The sequence below is a fragment of the Hemicordylus capensis genome, chromosome 2 (assembly GCF_027244095.1).
Source record: "Hemicordylus capensis ecotype Gifberg chromosome 2, rHemCap1.1.pri, whole genome shotgun sequence".
NCBI classification, from domain to species: Eukaryota; Metazoa; Chordata; class Lepidosauria; order Squamata; family Cordylidae; genus Hemicordylus; species Hemicordylus capensis.
In genome coordinates this window covers 195,815,664-195,840,962 of record NC_069658.1, presented here as the reverse complement: position 1 = coordinate 195,840,962, position 25,299 = coordinate 195,815,664, and the positions used below count along the sequence as shown (strand labels likewise).

The following is a 25,299-nucleotide window of genomic DNA, read 5'->3' as shown; positions in this document are numbered from 1 at the left end:
AACTGTTGAAACTCTTTTAATTCTCACAACCCATCTTGCACAATGGGTGGGCAAAACATTACACATGTCTTGTGGGCCAGAGACTAGCCCTGATATAAACAGAAGGTGGTCAGTTGTTCAAGTCTCTATAAAATGGGCGCAGGGAGGAGGAGGAGAAAGTGGCCCAGGAAATTGCACGGCTGGAAGAAGGCCCCCTGCTGGCTCAGAGGCAGGGTTCCAGGAACATCAGGATCTGGCCTCTTGCAAGCTCCACCCGTCTGGGTGCAATAGCCAGTCTCTGGCTGGGCACAGCCTCAACGTTCATCAAAGCCAGGCATGGGGAAGGCACGAGCAAAGGTCTCAACACGCTGCCGGAGGTCTGACAATCTCTGCTTTGTCTCTGGGTCATTCAGCAGGAAGGATTTGAAATCCTGGAGCTTGGCTGTGGGAAAAGAAAAAGGGAGGGGGGCAAGTTCAGCAAACTGAGGGTTGCAAACATATGGGGAAATTGAGGCACAGAGGGGAAGTTTCACATAAGAATGTACTCCACTCAAGACTGGATACGTGCCTCTAAGCACTGGATTTCTCCGTTTCCGTTCCATTGTCAGGACATGCAGTGAAGATTGCTGGCTTCCACCACCTTATTCTGTTCACATCAACCCTTCATTCATTCACTCACCCACCCAGAACCGGAGCCAAACCTCTGAAATTAGGGCTCCCAGTTCAGCCACTTTTGACCAGATATTGCTTTTTATTTAGCAAAACCTGAAGTTAACAATACTTAGGAATGGCCAGACACAAGGGTATTTCATGATACAGTTCATCTGTACACATGCAGAGTAGAGCCCTATTCACATTATGTTCAATGTACATACTGTTTGGAACAGTGCATGCACACACAGATCTGTACATGCATACAGTTATTCACATATTATGTTAAATGCAAGTACAGTAGTACACTTCCTGAACCCTGCATTCAAAGAGGTCTGTGCCCTGGTTCACTTTTTAAAAGCACACATGTATATGTGTGCAGACATGTATGCACTTACCATGTAACGCCTGAATAGCATTTAGATTCGAGGTTTTTCTAAAGTCCTGCCTAAAAAGCTAAAGTGACACCGATTCCAATTGTTCTGCGTATGAAGCTGCCTTATACCGGGACCATTGATCCAACTAGCTCAGTCCTGTCCTAAACTAACCGGCAGCAGCTCTCCAGAGTTTCAGATGGGTATTTCCCAGCCCCACCTAGAGATGCCAGGGACTGAACCCGAGACCTGCATGCAAAGCAGATTTTCTTGCAGTGAGTTATGGTCCTTCCCCACAGTGAAATCTACAGTGACATTGGTGCATCTATTAAGACACCAGTCTTAATAGGTGCACAGTCAACTTGACAGTAATATCAGAAGCTGTTTACGATCTCCTTCTCAGGCTCAAAAGCTGAACAAAACTCAGGAGTATGGGCTAATTTCTCATTTGATGCATCCCTTCTGCAAATAAAGTTGCCATGGGTTGTTTTTTTTAAACTGACACTTCTGCTGTGCCTTTAGCAAGCACGAGTTCATCAGATAAAGCTTCTTCTTGCATGGGGAAGCAGTGACCAAAAAAAAGCTTCACATCCCAAATTTTTGTGTGTTAAGACTGCTGTTCAAGGCAGAAGAGCAGGGCAGGTAAAAGAGGTGCAGTCCTGCCGGCAGAAGATTTACTACCACCTGAATCAAGCGATGCCCTCAATTAGAATACGGCAACAAAGTTACGACCCTGTCAAACACTGGATGGTGCACTAAGGAACTGGATTTCTCTCCAGTACAACGACAACATACCCTGCTGATTGCAACAGCAATTGACCCGCGTGCACCAGAGGAGCTGGCGCCAACAACGATGACATCCTAGCTTTTTGTAGTGCACGAATTACATCAAGGACTTACTGGTTTTCTTTTTCACATCCAGCCCGATCTTGATGCCTTCGTCGATAAACTCCACCACCTTCTGGAAATCAGCTTCCTGGAACCGTCGGGAGGTAAGCGCAGGTGCCCCTGTGGCAGGATGGAGGACAGGTGAGTGAGCATGTTGCTCTTCTCATCCAGACAACACCGTATCTCACAAGCAAAAGAGTCCCCCTCACTACCACGAAAGTTCATAGAAAGCCCTCAGCACACCGTCCTGATTCTATCAGAGAACTGCCCACCCAAAGAACTTAAGCGCTGCCATCATATGCTGGAATAATTGGGAGATGCCCTTCAAGAACCATGGCTTTGATGTGTGTCTCTGTCCAATGATGAATTCTTCAGATAGGGGTACTTCCAATGCCAGCTTTCAGCCTACAGGGATAGGAGATGCCAGCAAGGGAGGGGAAGGGGAAAGAAAAGAGACACGGATTCTTGTGTCCTATCCCAGCAAAACCCTCCTTGCCCATCAATATCATAAATCAGCCCACAAAGGCACATGGCATGTATTCCTTCAAAGAGGCTCTCTAAACATTCAGCCTCTGGACACAAGGATAGCCCACAGAGATAAGGGAAACTCCATTAAGACAGAAAAAGGTATACAAAAATTAAGATTGCATTCTTCTATTAGGAAGCAATAGGGTTACAATGCAAGGTACATGTAAGAAGTGGCGGGGGGAGGCAATTCCATGTGGAGGCTGCTATGCACATTTTAGATACATGGGGGATTGCTGGGCAAGCTCAGAACTCCTCATCCTGAAAATTATCAGCTCCCAGCCCTTCATTACTACAAAGGAAAAGTTTGAAACATGTAAGCAGTGTGGTCAAGTGTCAGATGCCAATGGACAAAGCCGGAAGGCTTTTGTGATCTATGCGATTCCTTTTGCCACAGCTGTTATTCCTCAAGACACTGTCCTTAGAAATGTATATACTCTACCCTAATATAAATATCAAGAAAAGTTAAAATCCAGGGTCTGAAATAATTGAAGCTAATGTGCATTTATTTGCTTCCTCTGCTTATCATGGGAAAGACCAACAATCTATGTAGGGCATCCTCATCTTCTTTCCCGACTTGGGCTTTATAAAGCCCATCTCAGAAGTCAATCTTTGCAGACTCAAGGACTAGGAACCTGCTTTTTAAGAGAAGGATTAACTTCAGTGCTCACTAGATGTATTCATGAAATGTCCATAGAGCACCTACTACTTGTCTCCAGACTCTTCCCTTCTTTCTTTCCCCAGCAGCCCTGAGCAAGAATCATTGATTCTATGATGGGGTTGTCATTGAGAGGAAGAGCATCTGCTTAGCATGCAGAAGGTTCCAGGTTCAATCTCTGGCATCTCCAGGTAGGACTGTCTGGGAAAGACTCCTGCCTGATAATCTTGGAGAGCTGCTGGCAGTCTGTGTAGACAATATTGAGCTAGATGGACCAGTGGTGTGATTTGGTATAAGACATTTTCCTATGTTCCTATTTAAAAACCGGAAGTTCAGACACAGAATTTGGGTTTCCTTTGTGCAGAATGTGGATCATTTTAGTGCAGACCATGCACAGCCCTGAAAACAAGGAAAAACCTTGCACCTCACTCTGCAAACAAACATACACCTTTTTGCTCTTACCAAGGCGCAGGCCACCAGGTGTCAATGCACTCTTGTCCCCCGGACAGGTGTTCTTGTTGGCAGTTATAGATACCAATTCCAGCACCCGCTCAGCCCGGGCCCCGTCCATGCCTTTTGGCCGCAGGTCCAAAAGAATCAGGTGGTTATCAGTGCCACCTAACCAAAAAAAGGAGAATATTAACTCTCTCCAGCCTTCCCAGTCCACAGTCACACTCTATGCCCAATGATGTGTCTGCCTCTAACAGTTAATGATGAAATTATTTACCATGCAATAAGAGTTGTCCTGTTGGGTTAAACTGAAGTCCTTCTAGTCCAGGAATATTCCTTTCTAGTCTAGTCTCTTGCCAAGGAGATCCTTTTCTCAGGGCTAATAGACACTGATACACCCATCCTCTATGACTCTGTCTAATGCACTCAAACCAGTGACATCCCCCCTGCCCCCCCCCCCACACACATGACAATGAATTCCTTTGGTTAGCTATGTCAGGGCTTGACAAATTCCAGGCACCAGGGAGCACTGGTGCCTAAAAATTTAACCGTGGTGCCTAAACTAGGATAGATGAATATTTATATACCACTTTTCGACAAAAGTTCCCAAAGTGGTTAAGAACATAAGAACAGCCCTGCTGGATCAGGCCCAAGGAGGCCCATCTAGTCCAGCCTCCTGTTTCACACAGTGGCCCACCAGATGCCGCTGGAAGCCACAGGCAGGAGTTGAGGGCATGCCCTCTCTCCTGCTGTTACTTCCCTGCAACGGGTACTCAGAAGGATCCTGCCTTTGAGGCTGGAGGTGGCCTATAGCCCTCCGACTAGTAGCCGTTGATAGACCTCTCCTCCATGAAGTTATCCAAACTCCTCTTAACGCCATCCAGGTTGTTGGCTGTCACCCCATTTTGTGGCAGAGAATTCCACAAGTTGATTATGCATTGTGTGAAAAAGTATTTCCATTTGTTGGTCCTAGATTTCCTGTCAATCAATTTCATGGGATGACCCCTGGTTCTAGTGATATGTGAGAGGGAGAAGAATTTCTCTCTATCTACTTTCTCCCCACCATGCATGATTTTATAGACCTCTATCATGTCTCCCCGCAGTCGTCTTTTTTCTAAACTAAAAAGCCCCAGGTGTTGTAGCCTTGCCTCATAAGGAAGGTGATGTAGGCCCCTGACCATAGAATTATGATCTGACTTGTTTACATAGATATAAATAAATATATAAAATGGCTCCCTGGCCCCAAAGGGCTCACAATCTAAAAAACAAACATAGAGAGAAACCAGAAACAGCCACTGGAGGGATGCTGTGCTAGGGTTGGATAGGGCTAGTTGCTCTCCCCCTGCTAAATAAAGAGACTCACCACTTTTAAGAGTTGCCTCTTTGCCCAGTTAGTAAGGGAAATGTAGAAGCAGTGTTACTAAATAACACCTGTATTTGTCCCAGGCAGCCCTATTCCTGTTCCAAGTACGTTACGTATAAAGCTGATACAGAAAAGCCCATTTACCCTCCCACTCCACACTGTCTGTCACTAAGTCCAGTAATTTTGTCAAGCATCCATCATCTGGTTCCTAAAATGTGTCAAGGTCTGGACTGTGTGTCACCTGAAGAGGTCATTTTTATTTCCATCCTGAACCTGCTGTTAGTGTTATGAACAAAATGTTCTACATTATGTTGTCTCACATCATGAGACAGTAGGCAACATCCAGATTAGTCAGTCATGACTAAGCACCACTGAAATCAATGAGACAACTTAGGCATGTCTAACATAAGTCCCAGATTTCAATGAGACTAGTCATGACTAACTTAGGCTGGGTGCTATCCAGTGTCTTGCTTGAGATGGATCTATGGTCCTTGCTTGAAAAGGGCTTCAAACAAGACAGGCTGGCACCCACTGACCAGTGTATCTCAAACTCTCTCACAGCCCCTTCTTGTATCTCAAACATTTTCACGGCCCATTCACATGCTCTTGCTTGCCCACCACAACCAACCACAGCTCTCACATCCTAGCTGTGCTCAGCCCACCGTCTCCTGCTCATTGATTCCATTACTCACCTTCTCATTGAACTAAAATAAGGCCTAAATAGAGCTGAAACACACCATCAGAAGAGTCACATGGTGCAGCTTTGGGTAGGCCATATTATTTCAGTCTACAAGCAAGGAGGCCTGTATTTGAATTCTACTCCATATTAAGCCACCTAATGGCGCAGCGGGAAATGACTTGAATAGCAAGCCAGAGTTTCCCGGTTCAAATCCCCGCTGGTACCTATATCGGGCAGCAGCAATCTAGGAAGATGCTGAAAGGCATCATCTCATACTGCATGGGAGATGGCAATGGTAAACCCCTCCTGTATTCTACTAAGGAAAAATCATAGGGCTCTGTGATCGCCAGGAGTTGACATCGATTCGACAGCACACTTTACTTTACCGTATTAAGAATTCCTTGCACGTACAAAACTAGCAGACCAGAGAGAAGGCTAGCCCAACACTCTTCACCTGACATAACCAAGTGGTGTACGGTCATGTTCTGAGAGTTCAGGATGGAGAAGCCATACCGTCTCCCACCAGCAGTCTGAAACTGTACAGCCCAACAATAGCTGCCCTAGAGTCTGCATTTCAAGTCAGAAGCAACACATGATCTTCACTCTACCTGAAACCAGCGTGTATCCTCGCTGCAGCAATGCCTCTGCCATGGCCTTGGCATTCTTCAGCACCTGCTGGCAATACTCTCGGAACATGGGAGAGCTAGCCTGCAACGGAAGAGGGGATGGCAAGGTGGGTCAAAAAAATAAAACAAAATTAGCACTGCCCCTTTAAATATAGAACAACACTTCCATTATGCCACAGAGGGGCACGGTCAATTCTTTTCTTCTACCCCATCCCAATAAATCCAGATGGCTACGCCCTTGTCCTAGGGTTGGCATTTGACTGGCTAAAAAGGCCAGCCAGTGAAATGTAGTCAGCTGACCAAACACTGTTCAGCTATATAAAGCACTTGTGACCCATGCTACTCTCAGGAGTCAGGACTGAGGGCAGAAGACAACAAAGAACTGGACTGAAAAAAACCAGGGCAGACAGGCAGGACTAAAAACAAGAATTCAGATTAGGGAGAGAAGGCAAAGCCAGCAGGCCAGGTAAGTATCAAAGGCAAGTGCCTATGAGGCACAACCACCCAGCTCCTCTGGGCAATACTCTTGACTTCCTTTTGCAGGTGATGCTGAGGCCAAAGAGCGTCAACTGTGCATCATGTCTGGTCAGCCAGGAAAAACTGATAACCTACTCTGGACCTAATCCAGATGGCTAAACATCCCCACCACCACCAAAATCCAATTTTTAAAAGGTAGGGCCTTTGTCCCCCTTTCCCACCTGTTTCAATGCCACAGCCACAGCAGCAATAGCGTGGTTATGGGGCCCACCCTGTAGAGAGGGGAAGACAGCAAAGTTGATCTTCTCCTCCAGATTGTAGGGGATTTCCTTGCCGGTCTTCTTGTCCACAGAACGGATACCTTTGCGGTAGAAGATCAGCCCAGACCTGTGAGTGACATAGTGGAGTTGGGAGGCATGGGGAGGGGGGAGAACATCAGACATCAGGGCTTAGCACACCTCTTGCCAGGGATTTTCAGATGTTGGGTCCCCAAAGATGGCTTCTTCTGCAAGGCCAAATCTGTTCTCTTTTGGTCTTGGCTCACCTAACCCCTCACAATGCCCTACTGGCAGAACTGTGTTCATGCCACGAATGTGGTAATAAGTGCAGAATTCAGCTACAAAGACATGCTTGAAGGTATCTGGGCAGTGCCTGCTGAAATCTCAGAAGCCCAAAAGGTGGATTTTTCAGCAGCTGGGGACAGGCAGGCTTCACTGCCCTTCATCCTCCCATGTCTATCAAAACCAGAACAAGTGCCAAAATCAAGTAAAATGAAAAATTATGCAGATCTGGTCAATAGATCACAGAATCCAGCTTTTTCTGGTGCTGGACTCCCTCCCCACCCCCGCACCCATAGAGTACATGAAGTCCTGCCAACCAGCAAGTTGGCTCTGCATCATCCCTTCAAACTCAAGTATCATTGACCTCTTGTTTCTTGAGAGCACTTGGCCCTCTGATTATCTCTGGTACAAGATTATGGGTGTTAGAGAGAATGTCATAATTGGACTACATCCACACATCCTAAGTGGCTCGAGTGTCATTTTCATTACAACTTAAGGGTTCCCACATCTCTCAAAGAGCTGAACTGTGAACCTCTGACCTTCTATCTACTACAAGTGTGCACGGACCAGCTGGGGTGGTCTGGTCTGAATTCAGACCGAACCATGGGTATGCGAGCCAGTCTGGATGAACTAATTGGCTGGGCCGATCGGTTCGACAAACCAGCTCGAACTAGTTCTAAGCAGTATGCGATCAAATTAGTTCTGCACATCCCTACTATCCACTTGTACTAGACATAGTGCAATTTCCTGTCCTCTTCTTTGGTTCTACCCTTCACTAGCCTAAGAGAGAGAGTGTGGTGTAGTGGTTAGAGTGCTGGACTAGGACCGGGGAGACCTGAGTTCGAATCCCCATTCAGCCATGAAACTAGCTGGGTGACTCTGGGCCAGTCACTTCTCTCTCAGCCTAACCTACTTCACAGGGTTGTTGTGAAAGAGAAAATCAAGTATGTAGTACACCGTTCTGGGCTCCTTGGAGGAAGAGCGGGATATAAATGTAAAAATAATAATAATAATAATAATAAGAAGAAGAAGAAGAAGAAGAAGAAGAAGAAGAAGAAGAAGAAGAAGAAGAAGACGACATCACCCCATCTCAATTATGGGGCATGACATTAATCAGGTTTCTAGAAGTATTATGATGGTGTCTTGAAGGAAGTAAATGCGGGTGGAATGCTCCAATCTCCTACTATTGAAACATTATGCAAGCACATATGTTCTTGTGAGCACTGTCCAGTTTTTAAAATATAGCAGTGCATAGGGTCAGCTTATACATTCAGCACAATCAAGTGCAAAGCCTGGATTTGTTCCACTTCTGGGAATAAGGTGGCAAACTGTTTGAGCCTTGCTGAACCCTCAAATGGCTGCCATGCATGTGTTCCACCAACCCCCCACCCCGCCCTGCTCCATCCCCCCTGTCTCAGCCACCACTGGTGCCAGTGGTTTGCCTTGGAATACTTCCTCACAGAAAAACACTCCCTGACCAAACAATAAGAGGACGGGGAATTGTACAACATCTAGCAGAAGTGGACAGAGGATTAGAGGCTAACAGATCAACACCCCCGCTTGCCACCCCTCAGCTGGCTGATGCACCGCGGCCATTTCAGGGGTCAGCATGGCAAAAACATGATGGTGACCCCTCAAATGCCTGCTGCACATGTGCATCAGCCAGCTGAGTGGCAGGGTGCGCAACTGGATAGTTGTGTGGGGTGCCAGACAGTGTTTTTATTGAGCATTAATGGAAGCTTTGACTGTTAAAGATATACTCCACCTTCTGCTCTGCCCCACCCACCATTGACCACCGCCTACTTGCAGCCGGAAGTGGCAACATCCAGGAAAACCCAGACCCTTTATTTATGGGATTTATACACCACTTTCCTCCTAGAATAACCCAAAACATGGTTCTAGTGGTCTTCATATGCACTGTGACCATGAGCCTACACGCCAGTTTCCATAGCTCCAAGTGAGTAATGCATCTCCTGCAGCAAGTGGAAATGCGACCGCAACATCAGTTCCGCACGCACTATAACTTAGAAGGCACAAGGCTGGTAGATTGGTGGGTGTGTGGTTCCCATAGCAACAGACAAGAGATGCTCTCCCACACTGGTCACACCCACCTTGCCCCGCGTAACGTCTTGTGAGTCGTGCTGGTCACCAGGTCGGCATAGTCAAAGGGGGAAGGGATGACTTTGGCTGCTACGAGGCCACTTATGTGGGCCATGTCTGCCAGCATGTAGGCCTTCACCTCTTCGCACACCTGACAGAGGAGGACAGATCAGTCCACGGCCTGCATTTCCATGCCCATCAGCCTGCCCCAAATCGCCTAGAGAAACTAAAGGCCCACCTACATATCCAAAAATATTCTGTTCTCATTAATGGACTCCACCCCAAGACTGCCATTGGTTCCCATTTATGTGGACAGTCCTATATTGGGCTCCTCATACCTGAGCTTCATAACTCTACTGGGAAGGGAGAATGAGACATTACCCCCATCTCTGCTATGTTTATGCGACTTAACTGTTGGCTGTTCTCCCACTGCACCCAGGGGGTACCTTCTTGATGCGGGCATAGTCAATAAGGCGGGCATAGGCACTGGTGCCAGCAATGATGATTCGAGGGCGGAAGAGCCGGGCCGTTACTTCTAGCTGGTCATAATCAATTAGTCCTGTTGCTGGCTGTGGGATGGAGGAGGAAGAGGTTAGTGGAAGAGAACCAAGCCAACTATGCCTTTCTCTCAAATGCACACCCTAGCACAGACACTCACGCACACCAACACAGAAGTGGCAATTGGCAGCCTTTGCACCACACCCACCCCACCTACGACCTTCCTACTCATCTCTTGCCCATTGCCTTGTCAGCATACTCATAGCTGGTCGAGGCTATAAGCTAGGGATGTGCATTGTGGCTGTCCACGCAGATGACCACTGCATATGCACAGAGGCCATGTGCGTCCCAGTGTCTTGCAGGGGCAGCTGGGAGACACCCTGCCAGCATGCAGTCATAGCTGGGGGAGTGCCATGATTACAGAAGTGGCAGTGAGTGGAGGAGGAGCAGGTATGGACCTACTCTCCTCTGTGTTAAAGGGGCTGGGTAAGCCCTCAGTGTTAAAGGGATGTTGCTGTGATTTGGCCGCCAAGTCGTGATTTGAGCACATCTCTACTACCACAAGCAGCCTGGTGTCCTACCTTTCTGAGGGGAAGCAAGGAGACAGAAGGAACATATGGCCTACCTAGACCTTTTTGTTTTCTGTCTCAAGAGTATCACGGGGTGTTTGGGTGGAACGAAAAGGATTTTTTGGGGTAGCTAGAAAGAATATTTTTAACCACCATCAAACCTCCTCATGACCAGTTTTATTGGGGCTGTTAATACCAGAAGCACAGCGCTATAAGTCCATCCTGCAGTCTTTCTTTCCTCCCGCTCACTCAAGCAACCTCCCACAGAACAAGCAGTGTTGCTGACGAGGATTCTCTGTCTTAGGTCCCGTGCTAACTGAGCAAAGAGGCATATTTTAAAACGGCAATTCTCCTTTTTTTAGTGGGGGTGGAGGGGGAGAGCAACTGGCCCTATCCATCCCCAGCACAGCATCCCTCCAGTGGCTGTTGGTTTATTTATTTTTCTATCATATTTCTACACCGCCTGGTATAGACATCTCTGTTGCTGGTGTCTATCTTATGATTCTTTTTTAAATAGTGAGCCCTTTGGGGACAGGGAGCCATTTTATTTATTTATTTATCTATCTATCTATCTCTATGTAGACCGCGTTGGGAACTTTTGTTGAAAAGCGGTATATAAATATTTCTCATATTCCTATTAGGCATGGTGGCACATTTGGTCAGCCTGGCAGTGGCAAATATGCGCAGGAGATTAGATGGAGTGAGAGAGAAAGATGAGGCACTCCTCTGAAGGATTGGAAAAGATCTTCTGTACATCCATGAAAATGACACTCGGGCTACTCAGGAAATGTGGATGTGATCCAATTGTGAAATTATCCCCTTCACCCAGCATCTTGTGCCAGCAATAAGAGGGGAAAGTGCTCTTGAAAACTGAGAGGTCAAAGATACTCGAGTCTGAAGGGATGATGCAGAGCCACCTTGCTGAAACTAAGAAAAGTAAATAAAAATGATGCCTGACCTCTCTCTCTCTCTCTCTCTCTCTCTCTCTCTCTCTCTCTCTCTCTCTCCATAATTTAAATCAGAATTGTTTACTATTTTCCATATTTCTTCCTGATTTTGCTAGTTGTGGGGAGAGGCAAAGAACTATAAATAGGCTATTGAAACCCTGCCTTCAATTACCAACATATGGTTTCAGCCGCTCCTTTGGCTTCAGAGATTTCAACAGGTATAGCCCCCAAACATACCTGTGTAAATATAAGAGCAAGACCCCTGCTTTGTTTTGAAAAAATGAAAGCTGAGATTCTTGGGAAGCTCAGTTCTGCCCCCAATTCCACCTTCTGCTCTCCCACAGAACTACAGTACACACACAGCCCTGCACATCCCACACATGAGCATCGTAATATCTAAGAGATGCATACCCACAAAAATGCACCCAGAAGCCTGAGCCAATCAAGGCTCCAGTGCATGCATCTCTCCTCCAAATGCTACAGATTCACGGGGGGTGGGGGGGGGGACACAAAGGGGATATGCAGCAGACATTTGTTGTTGTATGCCTTTGGGTCTATAGCCCTGTTTATTTCCAGTCACTTGTGGTAGCAAGCATGAAATGTCCCCTTTGCTAAGCAGGGTTCACCCTGGTTTGCATTTGAATGGGAGATGTGTGAGCACTGTAAGATATTCCCCTCAAAGGGTGGGGCCACTTTGGGAAGAGCACCTGCATGCTTGCATGCAAAAGGTTCCAGGTTCCCTCCCTGCCATCTCCAGGTAGGGCTAAGAGAGACTCCTGCCTGCAACCTTGGAGAAGCTGCTGCCAGTCAGTGTGGACAATACTGAGCTAGATGGACCCATGGTCTGACTCAGTATATGGCAGTTTTATATGTTCCTACGAGTGCTGTGCATCATCCTTGCACACACCTTTTAGCAACATTTACACTCCTTCACAGTCGCCCTTGCACCAACACCCCAGTGATATATACCTAATCGTATCTCAAATACCTAAGGAGTCTGAAAAATCTGCGCAAAACTAAAATTTAGACAAATTCCAAAAATTCAAGGTTCACCCTTCTGCGCCTTCACCAGAAACTGCTAGTTCTCAAGTTCTTCTCTTTCTCTATAAAAGGGTAGAACTGTAATCTTTATTAAAATTGAAGTACTGATCCTTAGGATGTCATTAGTTAACAGATTTCTGTTTTGAGTGGCATATTCCATGCTCTGTGGGGGTCCTTTAGGCTTCTAGACCCCTGCTAACTGAGCAAAGAGGCACCTTTTAAAGTGGTGGCTCACATATTAAGCAGGGGGAGAACAACTATCTCTATCCATCCCTGCACAGAATCCCTCCCAGTAGCTGTTAGTGGAGTCATCCTGGTGTTGCTTTTTAGACTGAGAGCCATTTGCGGACAAGGAACAATTTTCTCATTTGTTTTGCTCTGTGAGATTTTTGTTGCTGTTACAGAGCAATATAACAACCCCTGCAAAAATTGCATGTGTTTAAATTTGCTGATATGCCCCCACACGGCTGGGATAAGAACAGCAGGAGGGAGAGAGGAGAGAATCTGGGAGTAGCTACTGGTGTGTGAAAGCATCAGAACTTGGGTTGCAGTGAAAGAAAGACAAGGTGGTTGAGTGAACAGAAATGCAACATGATTCTCCTGCAATGGAAAGCAAGGTTGAGCAGCAAACAACTTAGAGTGGCTGTTAGGAAAGCAGCAGACAGACACTCTTACTAGGGTATGTGGGCGGGGGGGGGCAACCTGGCAGCATGAGACCCTCCCTGAACAAGATCTCAAATCCAGGAAGGTGGAAAATACGTGACTGGGGGGAGGAGGCCCCAGAACCTCCTCATTGCGGGGTGGGGGGAGTGTTTTGTGATGCCTGATTGCCCCCTCCCTTCTAGATAAGTGGCACTTATATAAGGACACCACCAGAGCAGACGGCTGGGCGGAGACAGATAAAGTCTGTAGAAGAACTAGAAATGGGAACAGAATCTTGCATTAGCTCTGGACACCTCAACAGGTATTGGTTAGTGAAGGAGAGAAAAAATGGAGAGCAGAGGGTGGCACAGGCTCCCCGCTCTGAGATTTGGGAGCAAGCAGCAAGGAAGGTTGCAACAGTCCCAACACCCTCCACTCCCTACTTACCACAGATATGTTCATGAATGACAATCAAAATGCCCACTGACTTCCCGTAACTCAAACCCAGACAAACATTCACACTTCACACTGACACTGTACACATTCTTTCCTTAAACATGCAAGAAAAATGTCCCTTGTGAAGCAGTTCTTACACCACTTGTGTCTTGGAACTCTTATCCATGTTCACATCTTAGTATGCTGCTTTTAGAGCTAAGAGTCTGGCATCATTCACTGCACAAGAACAGGGACAGACGAACATGGGGGCACACACACAGACAATTTCTGTTCACTCACATTTAGTTTGTAGGGCATGGATTCAAAGAAGATGGAAGTGGCTGAGATACGCTTGACATCAGACATGTACCCATGTGTCAGGCTGCCAGGAAGGAGGACAGACATACTATCAGGACAAAATCCAAGCCCCAGTCATAACAAAAACTCTGGCCAAGGGACAGAGCATGAATTCTTCTATTCAAAGGGACCAGCTAGCTAACCACTCTCAAGCAGGGTGGCCACTCTGTGGAAGCTTCAATATGTCAAGGTGAGATTTGAAAAAGATGCCATCCACAAGCAGAGCATGTCCTATGAAGAGAAAAGCTACACCTTCAACATATCTTCCAAAAAAGGTGCCAGAAACCTCCACAACCCAAGATAGACAAACCTATGGTCAATGACAGAAGAGTGGCCTGGGGCATGCAAATTTTATTCTGTCATGGGCCAGAATTCCATGAGGACTCCCAACCCTAGTTTTTAGGGAAAAGAAAAAGAAAAGAAAAAAGCCCACACACTGGATCTGCAACATCCTCAATCAACACTGCAGTCGGACCTTTTCTATCTTCCCATCCCATATTCTTCAGTTATTCCTCCCTCACCTGTGTAAGCCCCAGAGCCTCACTTAGCAATAGCAATAGCACTTACATTTATATACCGCTCTATAGCTGGAAGCTCTCTAAGCGGTTTACAATGATTTAGCATATTGCCCCCAACATTCTGGGTACTCATTTTACCGACCTCGGAAGGATGGAAGGCTGAGTCAACCTTGAGCCCCTGGTCAGGATCGAACTTGCAACCTTCTAGTTACAGGGCGGCAGTTTTACCACTGCGCCACCAGGGGCTCTTTGCACTCCATTTCCCCATCTTTCATCTCAGTTATCCCAACCATGACAGCTTCTCTGCCATCTTGTTCCCATAGCTATTTCAATTAACAGCAATATTCCCCCTGACTTCTCTCGCACCCCCAAGTTCCACCCCACAAGCAATACGTACTGGCCTCCATCAGGCAAGTCCAGGCCCATGAGGCGCTCATGGGGCTGCAGTAAGGCTGTGTAGGCCGCAAAGTTAGCAGGGGACCCCGAGTAAGGCTGGACGTTCACTCCCCAGTGCTCCGGATCCAAGTCAAAAGCCTCAAGAGCACGGCGTTCACACAGCAGCTCAATCCGGTCCACCACCTCAGCACCACCATAATACCTGCGTCAGGAAGAAAGCGTGCAAGAAACATTAAAAAAGAGCTCAGAAACCTTTGTAAAGGGCCACTACAATCTCTAAGCCAGAGAAAGAAGAGGCGGGACAAAATCCCTCCCTGCCCCCTCGTGTAACCATTAAATCCCTCCACCACAATGTACAAAAGGAGGTAAATAAGGCAACCAAAGCCTCCTGCCACCTCATGTCTCCACACAAGCCCCCCACACTATACCTTCCCTTCACCCACCTCTTCAAAGCTGTATTATTTTCCCAGATGACAATTGTCCTTAACTCTGACCAGCCTCACCCCTGACCAGGGTGGATTTGATTTAAATCAAACTGATTTAAATCACGATTTAAATCACTAGCAGGGTGGATAAAAATAAAAAAAATCCGATTTAAATAAAAAAATCACGATTTAAATCACTAGCAGGGTGGATAAAAATAAAAAAAATCCGATTTAAATAAAAAAATCCGATTTTTTTGATTTAAATCAGATTTTTTATTTAAATCGGATTTTTTTTTATTTTTATCCACCCTGCTAGTGATTTAAATCGTGATTTAAATCGTGATTTAAATCAGTTTGATTAAAATCAAATCCACCCTGCCCCTAACCCTAACATGACTTGCTTCCATGGCTGGCATTTGTGATCAATTAATGTGGCAATAGTTCAGGCCCAAAGTACAGAGCCCAAAATGGCCCCTGCTCAAACTTCTGCTCTCTTCCACCAAGGCCTGTTGGAAACGCTGGGGAAGGACATTCCATGTAGCAAGCAAACGCCAGGTAAAATTGGAGAAGGCAATGGTGGTTGGATTCCCACCCTTGACCTTAACAAAGTTATCTGTGAGAATATTAACAGTGGCAGAAAAAGAAAAGAGAATTTCAACATCTTCCTGCCACCTATGGGCTCCGGGGAGTCTCTCCTTGTCCATCCATATCCTCTTGCCACTAATTTCCCCTATCCTTTGGTTTATTTCTCCTGTTGCGTGCGTGCGCGCACGCACGCACACACACACACCTTGTGTTGTTATTCTGTTTAAAAATTACAACATATGTTTAAAAAATCTAATTACAGAAGAATATACACAGAATCAATAGAGTAAGAGATATGCAATACATAAACATTATTTTCAAAGTTACTACATCTAATAAACAGAATTTATCTGAACAACTCTGAAATCCTATTGCCCTCTTTAATAACACTCGTCTAATGTCCTTAGTTATTATTACAGCAGTGTGGCACCTGCTTTTTCATGGGTTTATCTAATGGCACTGCTGTCATGTTTAAACTCCAACCACCATATGGTTGGGGCTAGCCACCGGGATTCTTACTACCGAATTATTGCCCCTGATCATAGCTGGGCAATTATGTGGAAAGGGTCTGTGCAATTGGCTCTGTCCACATGGTGGTAGACCTTTAAATATTATACTAGTACTATGGAATAAAAATATGAAGAACCAGCTCCCATGCTGCTGTAGTGTCTGTCACGGCTTTCTTGGCTCCTTCTGGACATTTTTCTGCTACACACCTGCTGCTCCTCTTGGAACATAGGAGCATAAGAGGCTGCCTTGTACCAAGTCAGACCATTGATCCATCTAACTTAGTATTGTCTCCACAGACTGGCAGCGGCTTCTCCAAGGTTGCAGGCAGGAATCTCTCTCAGCCCTATCTTGGAGATGCCAGGGAGGGAACTTGGAACCTCCTGCTCTTCCCAGTGCGGCCCCATCCCGAGGGGAATATCTTAGAGTTTACAGGACTACACACAGTCTCCTATTCAAATGCAAACCAGGCTAGACCCTGCTTAGCACAGAGGACAATTCATGCTTGCTACCACAAGACCACCTCTCCTCTTGGCTTGCCCTCTGATCCTTTATGGTGAATATAAAAACAGTTCCATAAAAGCCTGTATGCTAATGACCGGGCACAACTGGCTAGCCTCCATTCATATGTCCCTCAATCTCAATTCACAAATAGTTGGTTTTTTTCTTTAAAAACCACAACTACCCCACCCCCACCCACCATCCATTACCTCTTGCCAGGATAGCCCTCTGAATACTTGTTGTTAAGGCAGGAGCCTAGAGCTTCCAGGGCAGCTCGACTGCAAAAGTTCTGGGATTGGAGATGGAGACAAACAGAGAGAGAGGTTTAAAAAAAAAAAAACTACTCAACATGGAATCACATAACCATCAGACAGAAAACTGGAAACCTTTATGCAACATACCCAACTTCCTGTGAAAGAATCAAAGCAAAGGAATGTTTCACTTCCTGACACAGTATAACTGATGCAAACCAAAATCTCCTCCCCAATGTATGTAATGGGTGAAAAAAGTCATACTAGTTCTATCACCCCAACCATTTTCATGTCCTATGCCCAAGAGCACTGCTAGGCATTCTGTATTAATTAATCCAGATTGAACAGCATTTCTTGGTTTTGATGGCAATCCTTTAACCGGGGTCATAAAACAGAGTTTGGAGGGGGGAAATACTCAGCCATTTTAGCTGCTAAAGTTTTGGTTTTTAAATTATTATTCTAGCACTAAGGAATTTTGAAAGCGTTTTCAGCCTCATAAAAACCAACGTTGTCATCAAAGAATGAAATATGCTTTCAGCCCTAAGTTTAATACTGCTTCGCATTTAAATAGTGCATTTCAAGTGTTTACTATTTATTTCTCAAATTTATATATCGCTTCATAGCCAATGCTCTCAAAGTGGTTTACATTAAAACTTAAATGAAAAACAGTAAAACAGCAATAAAATCTGAGGCGGGAATTAAAACAATCATCCAGTTTGAACACAACAGATAATCCTCATGTATTATTTATTTCTCAAACGTATATATTTTGAATGCACTCTAAAGTGTAAGCAAGTCTTCATTTCTGTAACTTACTAAGAGACAACATTAAATCACATCCCCTGAAGCAAAGCATTTCTAGCTTGAAAACGATCAGCATAAACTATCTTCCATGTCATATTAAGTTTTTGCACCTCAGTGGTTTGCCACTTGTTTTTGTCTGTCATATGTATACCCAAAATCATCAAAGCACTTTCCATGCACGATTTCAGTCATCCTTACAAACGGTCCTGTAAGGCAGGCCAGTATTAGACCCATAGTACACGTGGAGGGTTGAAACTAAGAGAGTAGAGGCTTGCCTAAAGCCACCTGGTAAGAGTGAGATGAGTGGCAATTTGAAACAGGGACTTTCAAGATTGTACCAGTGTTCCCTCTAACAGGGGAACAACTCCCAGCATCCCTGGCTGCAATGCCTTTGGCTAGGCATTATGGGAGTTATAGTAAACAACATCTAGGAATTCCTGTTAGAGAGAACACTGGATTGTACCAGTACTCTTAAGTCACTGTGCTCCACCCAGAGGTGCTCTTATCCCTGGACTTCAGGGCTGAGGTCCAGGACCTTTACACCCCCTGGGGCCCCCCAAATCCTTTTTAGCCTGTCCTGGGTGGTGTGGAGGGTGGGTGTGGGCGGGGCCTCCAAAGGCCTTTAGGTCCAGGCTCCAAAATTCCCTAGGTGCACCTCTGGCTCCACCAGCACTGCCACTGGCTTAAATGACATCATACAAATTCATGAAGGATGGATAGTTAAGCAAAACCTCCATGTTCAGAGGCAGTATATGTCTGAACACCAGTGGCTGAGGGAGGCTGTTGCCTGATCTGACTGAGCAGGTTGTACTTATGGGTTAATGTATGCTTAAGGGTAACTAAATGATCTTAACCACTCAAGTGTACACCGTTAACAGATCACTAGAGCTCCAGGAAGGAGACATAAGAACACAAGAACAGCCCTGCTAGATCAGGCCCAAGGCCCATCCAGTCCAGCATCCTGTTTCACACAGTGGCCCATCAGATGCCTCTGAGAAGCCCACACAGGCAAAAGGTGAGGGCGTTCTCCTCTCTCTTGCTGTTGCTCCCCTGCAACTGGTATTCAGAAGCATCGTGCCTCTGAGGCTGGAGGTGGCCGACAGATACCAGACTGTTCATTGGAGGCATCCAGAGAATAGCGCGCACACACACCCTTCCAGGCTCCACTCTAGAGTTAAGGAAAGAGCTGCCGTCTTTCTCTCACCCACCTCTGAGGCGATGAGCTCCAGTCCCCGGCACTGCCGGTCCTTCTCTTGCTGCACCAGCTCCCACATCTCAGGGTCACTCTCCGCCAAGCTCTCCTGCCCTGTCCAGGCTGGGGCCTCCTTCACAGATGCGGCCGCTGCTTTGCTGTGCTGGGCCCGCAAAGTTCCCCCAACCTGGCAGCATCTCCGCAGGGGCTGGCGAGGCAGGAGAGAGGGAGGTTATCACAGGGTTAGCTCAAGACATTGTGACACCTGACATGGAAAGATCCAGATGGCTCCCTTCCCACACTTCACTCCACAATGCCGGTCACTAAATGACAGTAATTTTGTCAAGTGCCCTTTGGCTGGCTTCTAAATTTCTGGGCTGGCTCCTAGATGCAAAGAAAATCTGTCAAGGCCTGCCTTGAAGACTAACACACTTCATTGTGGCATGAGCTTCCACAGCCAAGAGTCTTCTACTAACACCAGATACATCCTATGGTTTCTTGCCTACAAAAGCTCATGCCACAGTTAAGTGTGTGTCTTTAAGGTTTCACAGGACTCTTAGTTGCTTTTGCCGAAACAGACCAACACAGCTACTTTTCTAGATTTTGACAAAGACATTCTTAAGACTCTCTCCCCTCCAGCTTTGGGATGGCTGCCATGAACTGCCCATAGGCTAATGAAACTATACCACTGAATGTACTTTTTCTGCTGTATTAGCCTCCCACCCTCCCTCCAAGGAGCTCAGGGTATCCCACATGGCATTTACTCAATTTTTGCCCCAACAAGCCCATGAAGTGCATCAGGCTGAGAGATGGGGACTAGTAATACCATATGCCAAGGCTGCTCAACTTTGGCCCTCCTGCAGATGTTGGCCTACAACTCCCATAATCCCTGGCGATTGGCCACTGAGGCTGGGGATTATGGGAGTTGTAGTCCAAAAACAGCTGGGAGGGCAAAGTTAAGCAGGCCTGCTCTACACACTCTGCCACACTGCCTCTAGTTGACCAGGACTTCCCTTTAGCAATTACGTTGGCTTATTTATTTGTGCATTTATAGTTTGATTTCTAGACAATCTTTCACAAAAACATCCCAAGGCCGTTTTATCCCTAGTCTCATGTCAGAACTAGGTGATGATCATGCAAACCAGAAGCATGCAGACAAACTTATATCACAACCTTCTGTCATCTAAAACAGTTCTTTAGCACTCTGGTAGCTACTGCACCAGAACAAAAGAGTCATACAAGCAAGATTCCAATTTTAGATTTTGTTTTTAACAAGAAGAATAGAAGGCAGCAAAAGCAGCTAAAAATTATCAGCTTCTTTCTAAATTGCCCCAGCAAACTGACAGGATCTTGCCACTTCAGTCACTGAACAAGCAGCAGGGACAGAACTCAAGAGGGAGGGAGGGAAGTGAGGGGGACACAATCAATTTCAAGGCCTGTTGGAACAGAGCTGGCTTTGTGTTGCTTATGGGTAAGTGAGCCTCATTTGTGCAGAACAGCAGAGGCATCAACTTCTGCAGCTGAATGCTGAGTTGGCAAGTCCAGCAAGAAGTTTTGCGCATACACACAAACTTTGCTCCTTTTCCTCCCTATGCCTGAAGGCATTTCAAAGCAAGCTGGCCAACACAAACACCAGTCAACACCTTTTAGAAGAAGGTGCCTCACTGTCATTTCCCTTATTAAAAGTGTTGCCCTTTTAATGAGGAAAATAGAAGTAATGAAAGGTCCCCAAAACCAGCATCTCCTCTGCAGATGATGTAACTGGCTCCTCTAGATTGCATCAGTAAGGAGGGAGGACTCGGGAATGCATTGAGTTTGGCATAAGAATGAGACACACCAACATCATAAGTAAAGACGTGATTTAAAATTGCTCTCTAAATAGTATTTTTTTAAAAAACAAAACACATATACTTGCTTCTGCCTGCAATGATGGATTAGTTCCAAAATATAGAGAGTTTTAAGCTTAAAGCCTGTAAAAGCTCAGACATATTTTTAGAGTTGTAATCATGTTACCTAATCTATTCCGCCTGCAAATCAGAAAGCAACTTTCAGGGGGCTGGTCATTTTATCAGCTCAGTTCAAGAGATCAAGCAGCAGGTATCAGTGGGGCCGGTATCCGAGAGAAAGTTCTGCCAAACAGACTTTGGCACAGCGATAAAGCAGCCGCAAGTTACTTTTTCTACCACCGCCACCCGCTCTCCCCCACTCTGAAGGCCTCTTTTGTCATTTCTACTCTTTTCTTTCCTCAAAGCTGCAATGTCAGATAGGACAGCGAGAAGAGAAGTGACAAAAATTAGCCTATAAAAGTCACCAAAGCGTGACTGCTCAGAGAGGTTTCAGCTGATAATAGTGTCTCAGTCTTGAACACCAAGATAACTCTTTGCCTCGCTCTGTGCCGCATCCAAGAGCCATTAGCCAGAATTAAATAATAACTGAGCAGCAGCTGAATGGCAAGATCTGTGCTGCTATTAGATCCCCTGCTATAACCCCAGGCGGGCATAAACTCCGTACCCAAGATGCCTGGGCTTCTAAACTTGCACGACTTAACAAACCCATTGAAAAGAACGAAAGAAAAAGAAAGAAACCACTATCAAGGGGGACAGAGCTTCACAGGAGAAAGAAAACTTTTCTTTTTAAACAGGAGGCTGTTCGTAGCAGGGATGGGTAAGGGACAGACAGACAAACAGGGACTGAACTGCCCCGTGTTAAGCAACCATCCCCACAGGCCTCAGTACCCCTTTCTCGGGAGGGGGGGCAAATGAAGGCGGCAAGATGGGGGTTTCGCTCAGATCACTGTTACTTTTCAAAACAAGTCACACGCGCCCACCTGCTCACAGGCCACTGTCCTGAAAGCACTTCTATGAAGTTGCCTGGGTGAGTAAAGACCACCCCCGCGCCCCTAACCCCTTGCAGATCGTTGCACCCAACTTATGAGTCCAAAAGGGACCTGACCTCCTTGCTTCTCTACCTTTGCAAAACACAGCCTGACATTCGCATCCCACACCTTACCTTGGCAAAGTGTCTAAAGGGGAAAGGCAACATAGCAGCCTAAGGTGAAGAAAGTGCAAACTGTTTTTGCGAGTCCCAAGCGCTAATGAAAATCAGACCTGAGGAGGGTGGGATGGAGAAAGGGAAACACGTGGCTCTTCCTCCGCCACTGCCAGCTACTACCGGGTACGAGAGGCATCACGGGAGGTGTAGTTTTCACTTCCCGGTCTCGCTCTTGTTTGAAGTCAGCCGAGGATTTTAGCGAGTTGAGTTCGTCGTCGGTCTAAGCGGCTATTGCTTTCAACATCTGGCTGTGAAAGAGACACTACGCGGTTCAGAGAAAGATCCAGTTCTAGATCATTCAAATCATGGAGTTTTGCCATAGACTGCTGCGTTCGGAATACTTGCGATGTTCGTGCAACAGATGTAGTTAGTAGAAGCATCTCTGTTAGGCGCCACCAGTTCAGACCCCAATTCACGCACACAGGGCCACAGGATATACATGAAGTTAGGGCTTTTTGTTTTGTTTTTGCCTTAGTGTGCCTCAATTTACACTGACATTGAACCTAATGTTGCCGTGTAGTTGCCCATTCACCCAGTCTGGAGAGATCTTATGGAGTTTGCAGTCTGCTTGGGTCTACTCTTTACCATGATCCTGAAGAATTTGATGTCGTCCTCAAACTTAGCCAGTTTTCTAGTACTCATCCCTGACTGTAGATACTGTACAACAGCACTGGTCCCGTTGCAGATCCTTTGGGAATCCCACTTTTTACTTCCCTCCATTGTGAGGATTATCATTTTATTCTTGCTGTTATTTAAACAGCTGCTAACCATAAAAGGACCTTTCCCGTGACTATCAAGTTTACTCAGGAAATGAGGAATTCTGTCAAAGCATTTGGAAGTTCAAGTATAATGTTTGTTGGATCATCCCTATGCACGTGCTTGTTGACATTCTCAAAGAACTCCAAACAGCAGGACTTCCCTTTGCAGAAGCCATGCTGATATTTCCTGAGAAAGCCTTGTTCTTCTATATGTTATAATTTTTCATCAGTTTTCCCAAGACAGAGATGAACTGGCCTGTAACTCATCAAATCTCATGATTTACAGTCACTGACAAAGAAAGTAAACAATTAAAACAGTTAAAGCAGTGAAAAACTATTAAAACAATTAAAAGCTTGGAGTTCTCAAAGGACTCCAAAAAGTTAGTGAGGAAGGACTTCCCTATGCAGAAGCCATGGATGTTTTGTTGTTGTTGTTTTAAGATCTGCATTAGATTGACAATCCATTAGATTGACAATTAGATAATCCAGTAAAGAGGACAATTTTATTGACATTGCATATTTTTGTTAGGAGATCAACAGTTTCATATCTGAGTACTTTAAGGATCCAATATATACAGGTGAAACTCGGAAAATTAGAATATTGTGCAAAAGTCCATTAATTTCAGTAATGCAAATTAAAAGGTGAAACTGATATATGAGACAGACGCATTACATGCAAAGCGAGATAAGTCAAGCCTTAATTTGTTATAATTGTGATGATCATGGCGTACAGCTCATGAAAACCCCAAATCCACAATCCCAGAAAATTAGAATATTACATGGAACCAAGAAGACAAGGATTGAAGAATAGAACAATATCGGACCTCTGAAAAGTATAAGCATGCATATGTATTCAGTACTTGGTTTGGGCCCCTTTTGCAGCAATTACTGCCTCAATGCGGCGTGGCATGGATGCTATCAGCCTGTGGCACTGATGAGGTGTTATGGAAGACCAGGATGCTTCATTAGCGGCCTTCAGCAATTCTGCATTGTTTGGTCTCATGTCTCTCATCCTTCTCTTGGCAATGCCCCATAGATTCTCTATGGGGTCAGGTCAGGCGAGTTTGCTGGCCAATCAAGCACAGTACACTGTATACTTTTCAGAGGTCCGATATTGTTCTGTTCTTCAATCCTTGTCTTCTTGGTTCCATGTAATATTCTAATTTTCTGAGATTGTGGATTTGGGGTTTTCATGAGCTGTATGCCATGATCATCACAATTATAACAAATTAAGGCTTGACTTATCTCGCTTTGCATGTAATGCGTCTGTCTCATATATCAGTTTCACCTTTTAATTTGCATTACTGAAATTAATGGACTTTTGCACGATATTCTAATTTTCCGAGTTTCACCTGTATACTGTAGCCACCTTAAGTGGCACAGCGGGGAAATGCTTGACTATTAAGCAGAAGGTTGCCAGTTCGAATCCCTGCTGGTACTATATTGATGAGCCCCTGGTGGTGCAGTGGTAAAACTGCTGCCCTGTAACCAGAAGGTTGCAAGTTCGATCCTGACCAGGGGCTCAAGGTTGACTCAGCCTTCCATCCTTCCGAGGTCGGTAAAATGAGTACCCAGAATGTTGGGGGCAATATGCTAAATCATTGTAAACCGCTTAGAGAGCTCCGGCTATAGAGCGGTATATAAATGTAAGTGCTATTGCTATTGCTAAGTGCTATATTGGGCAGCAACAATATAGGAAGATGCTGAAAGGCATCAGCTCATACTGCATGGGAGGAGGCAATGGTAAACCTATCCTGTGTTCTACCCAAGAAAACCACAGGACATTGTGGGCACCAGGAGTCAAAATCGACTTGATGGCACACTTTACCTTATATATACTGTATAGACCCAGAAACCTATTAATTTTTGAAGGTGGTAAAAAGAGTGCAAGATTGTGACCAGGGGTGTAGCTAAGGGAGAGTGGGCCCATGTTCACCCCTCTCTCTGACAGCCCCTAGGAGTAAGGGAGATAATGAAGAAGATAGGGAGTGGTGGAGCGGGGGTGGGGCTCAGGAGCTTGGGGGCCCAGGTTCTTGGGACCCATCAACTCAATTACAGTTACACCTCTGATTGTGACGAAGGGAAGGAGGTTGAAAGTCTTTTTAAAATGGAGCATGTAATAGAAATCTTGTGTGTATATTAGAGTCAAAAGGCTGTTTGTAGATCTAGTTTTCACTGCAAGCCTGTTTCTTCAGGGAGCTCCCTGTATCTTCAGTGAACCACTTCAGGGAGTAGTTCACATGATGGAATGCATCTACATACCAAAAATTCCCTTCACATGGAAAATCAGCATATCAGAATGAAGGTTAGACTAGAACTCTTTCCCCTAGCATCTACTTCTCTGCATGCAGGTTTGTTTGCTTTTAATGGGGAAACATCCAGTCACTTTTGCCCTGCTTGCATGCCAACTGAAATGGTACCACCCAGGCAGAGACCTGCCACTCAAGTGAAAACTAGCTGTATTTTTCAGCTGCTGCCTGTTCCTTTGAGTA

The 25,299-nt window shown here is 45.7% G+C and overlaps 1 protein-coding gene across 2 annotated transcripts; it reads right to left on the bottom strand.

Annotated features, from left to right (window-relative positions):
• Positions 1 to 22,207, bottom strand: SHMT2 (serine hydroxymethyltransferase 2). 2 transcript variants are annotated; one of them, XM_053303511.1, is made up of 12 exons: positions 22,106 to 22,207; positions 19,015 to 19,206; positions 16,961 to 17,040; positions 14,735 to 14,935; positions 13,763 to 13,844; positions 9,777 to 9,899; positions 9,342 to 9,481; positions 6,892 to 7,057; positions 6,176 to 6,275; positions 3,538 to 3,693; positions 1,905 to 2,012; positions 1 to 421 (listed from the first exon to the last, which is right to left on the bottom strand). In XM_053303511.1, the coding sequence occupies exons 2-12, from the start codon at positions 19,078 to 19,080 to the stop codon at positions 294 to 296; spliced, it is 1,350 nt and encodes a 449-aa protein (XP_053159486.1). In that variant the 5' UTR covers positions 19,081 to 19,206; positions 22,106 to 22,207; the 3' UTR covers positions 1 to 293. The 2 variants fall into 2 exon arrangements, with proteins under 2 accessions (XP_053159486.1, XP_053159485.1); XM_053303510.1 differs by having other exon boundaries at positions 22,008 to 22,159.
• Positions 22,208 to 25,299: the final 3,092 nt, after the last annotated feature.

What these genes read in the sequence shown, in the direction of transcription:
- SHMT2 (XM_053303510.1), bottom strand. Translation starts at nt 22,040, where the DNA reads ATGTTGCCTTTCCCCTTTAGACACTTTGCCAAG. An exon ending in GAGGGCTATCCTGGCAAGAG is followed by an intron (nt 14,936 to 16,960) that starts GTAATGGATGGT and finishes TTCCTGACGCAG; the next exon opens with GTATTATGGTGGTGCTGAGG. An exon ending in AGGATACACGCTGGTTTCAG is followed by an intron (nt 3,694 to 6,175) that starts GTAGAGTGAAGA and finishes TTTTTTGGTTAG; the next exon opens with GTGGCACTGATAACCACCTG.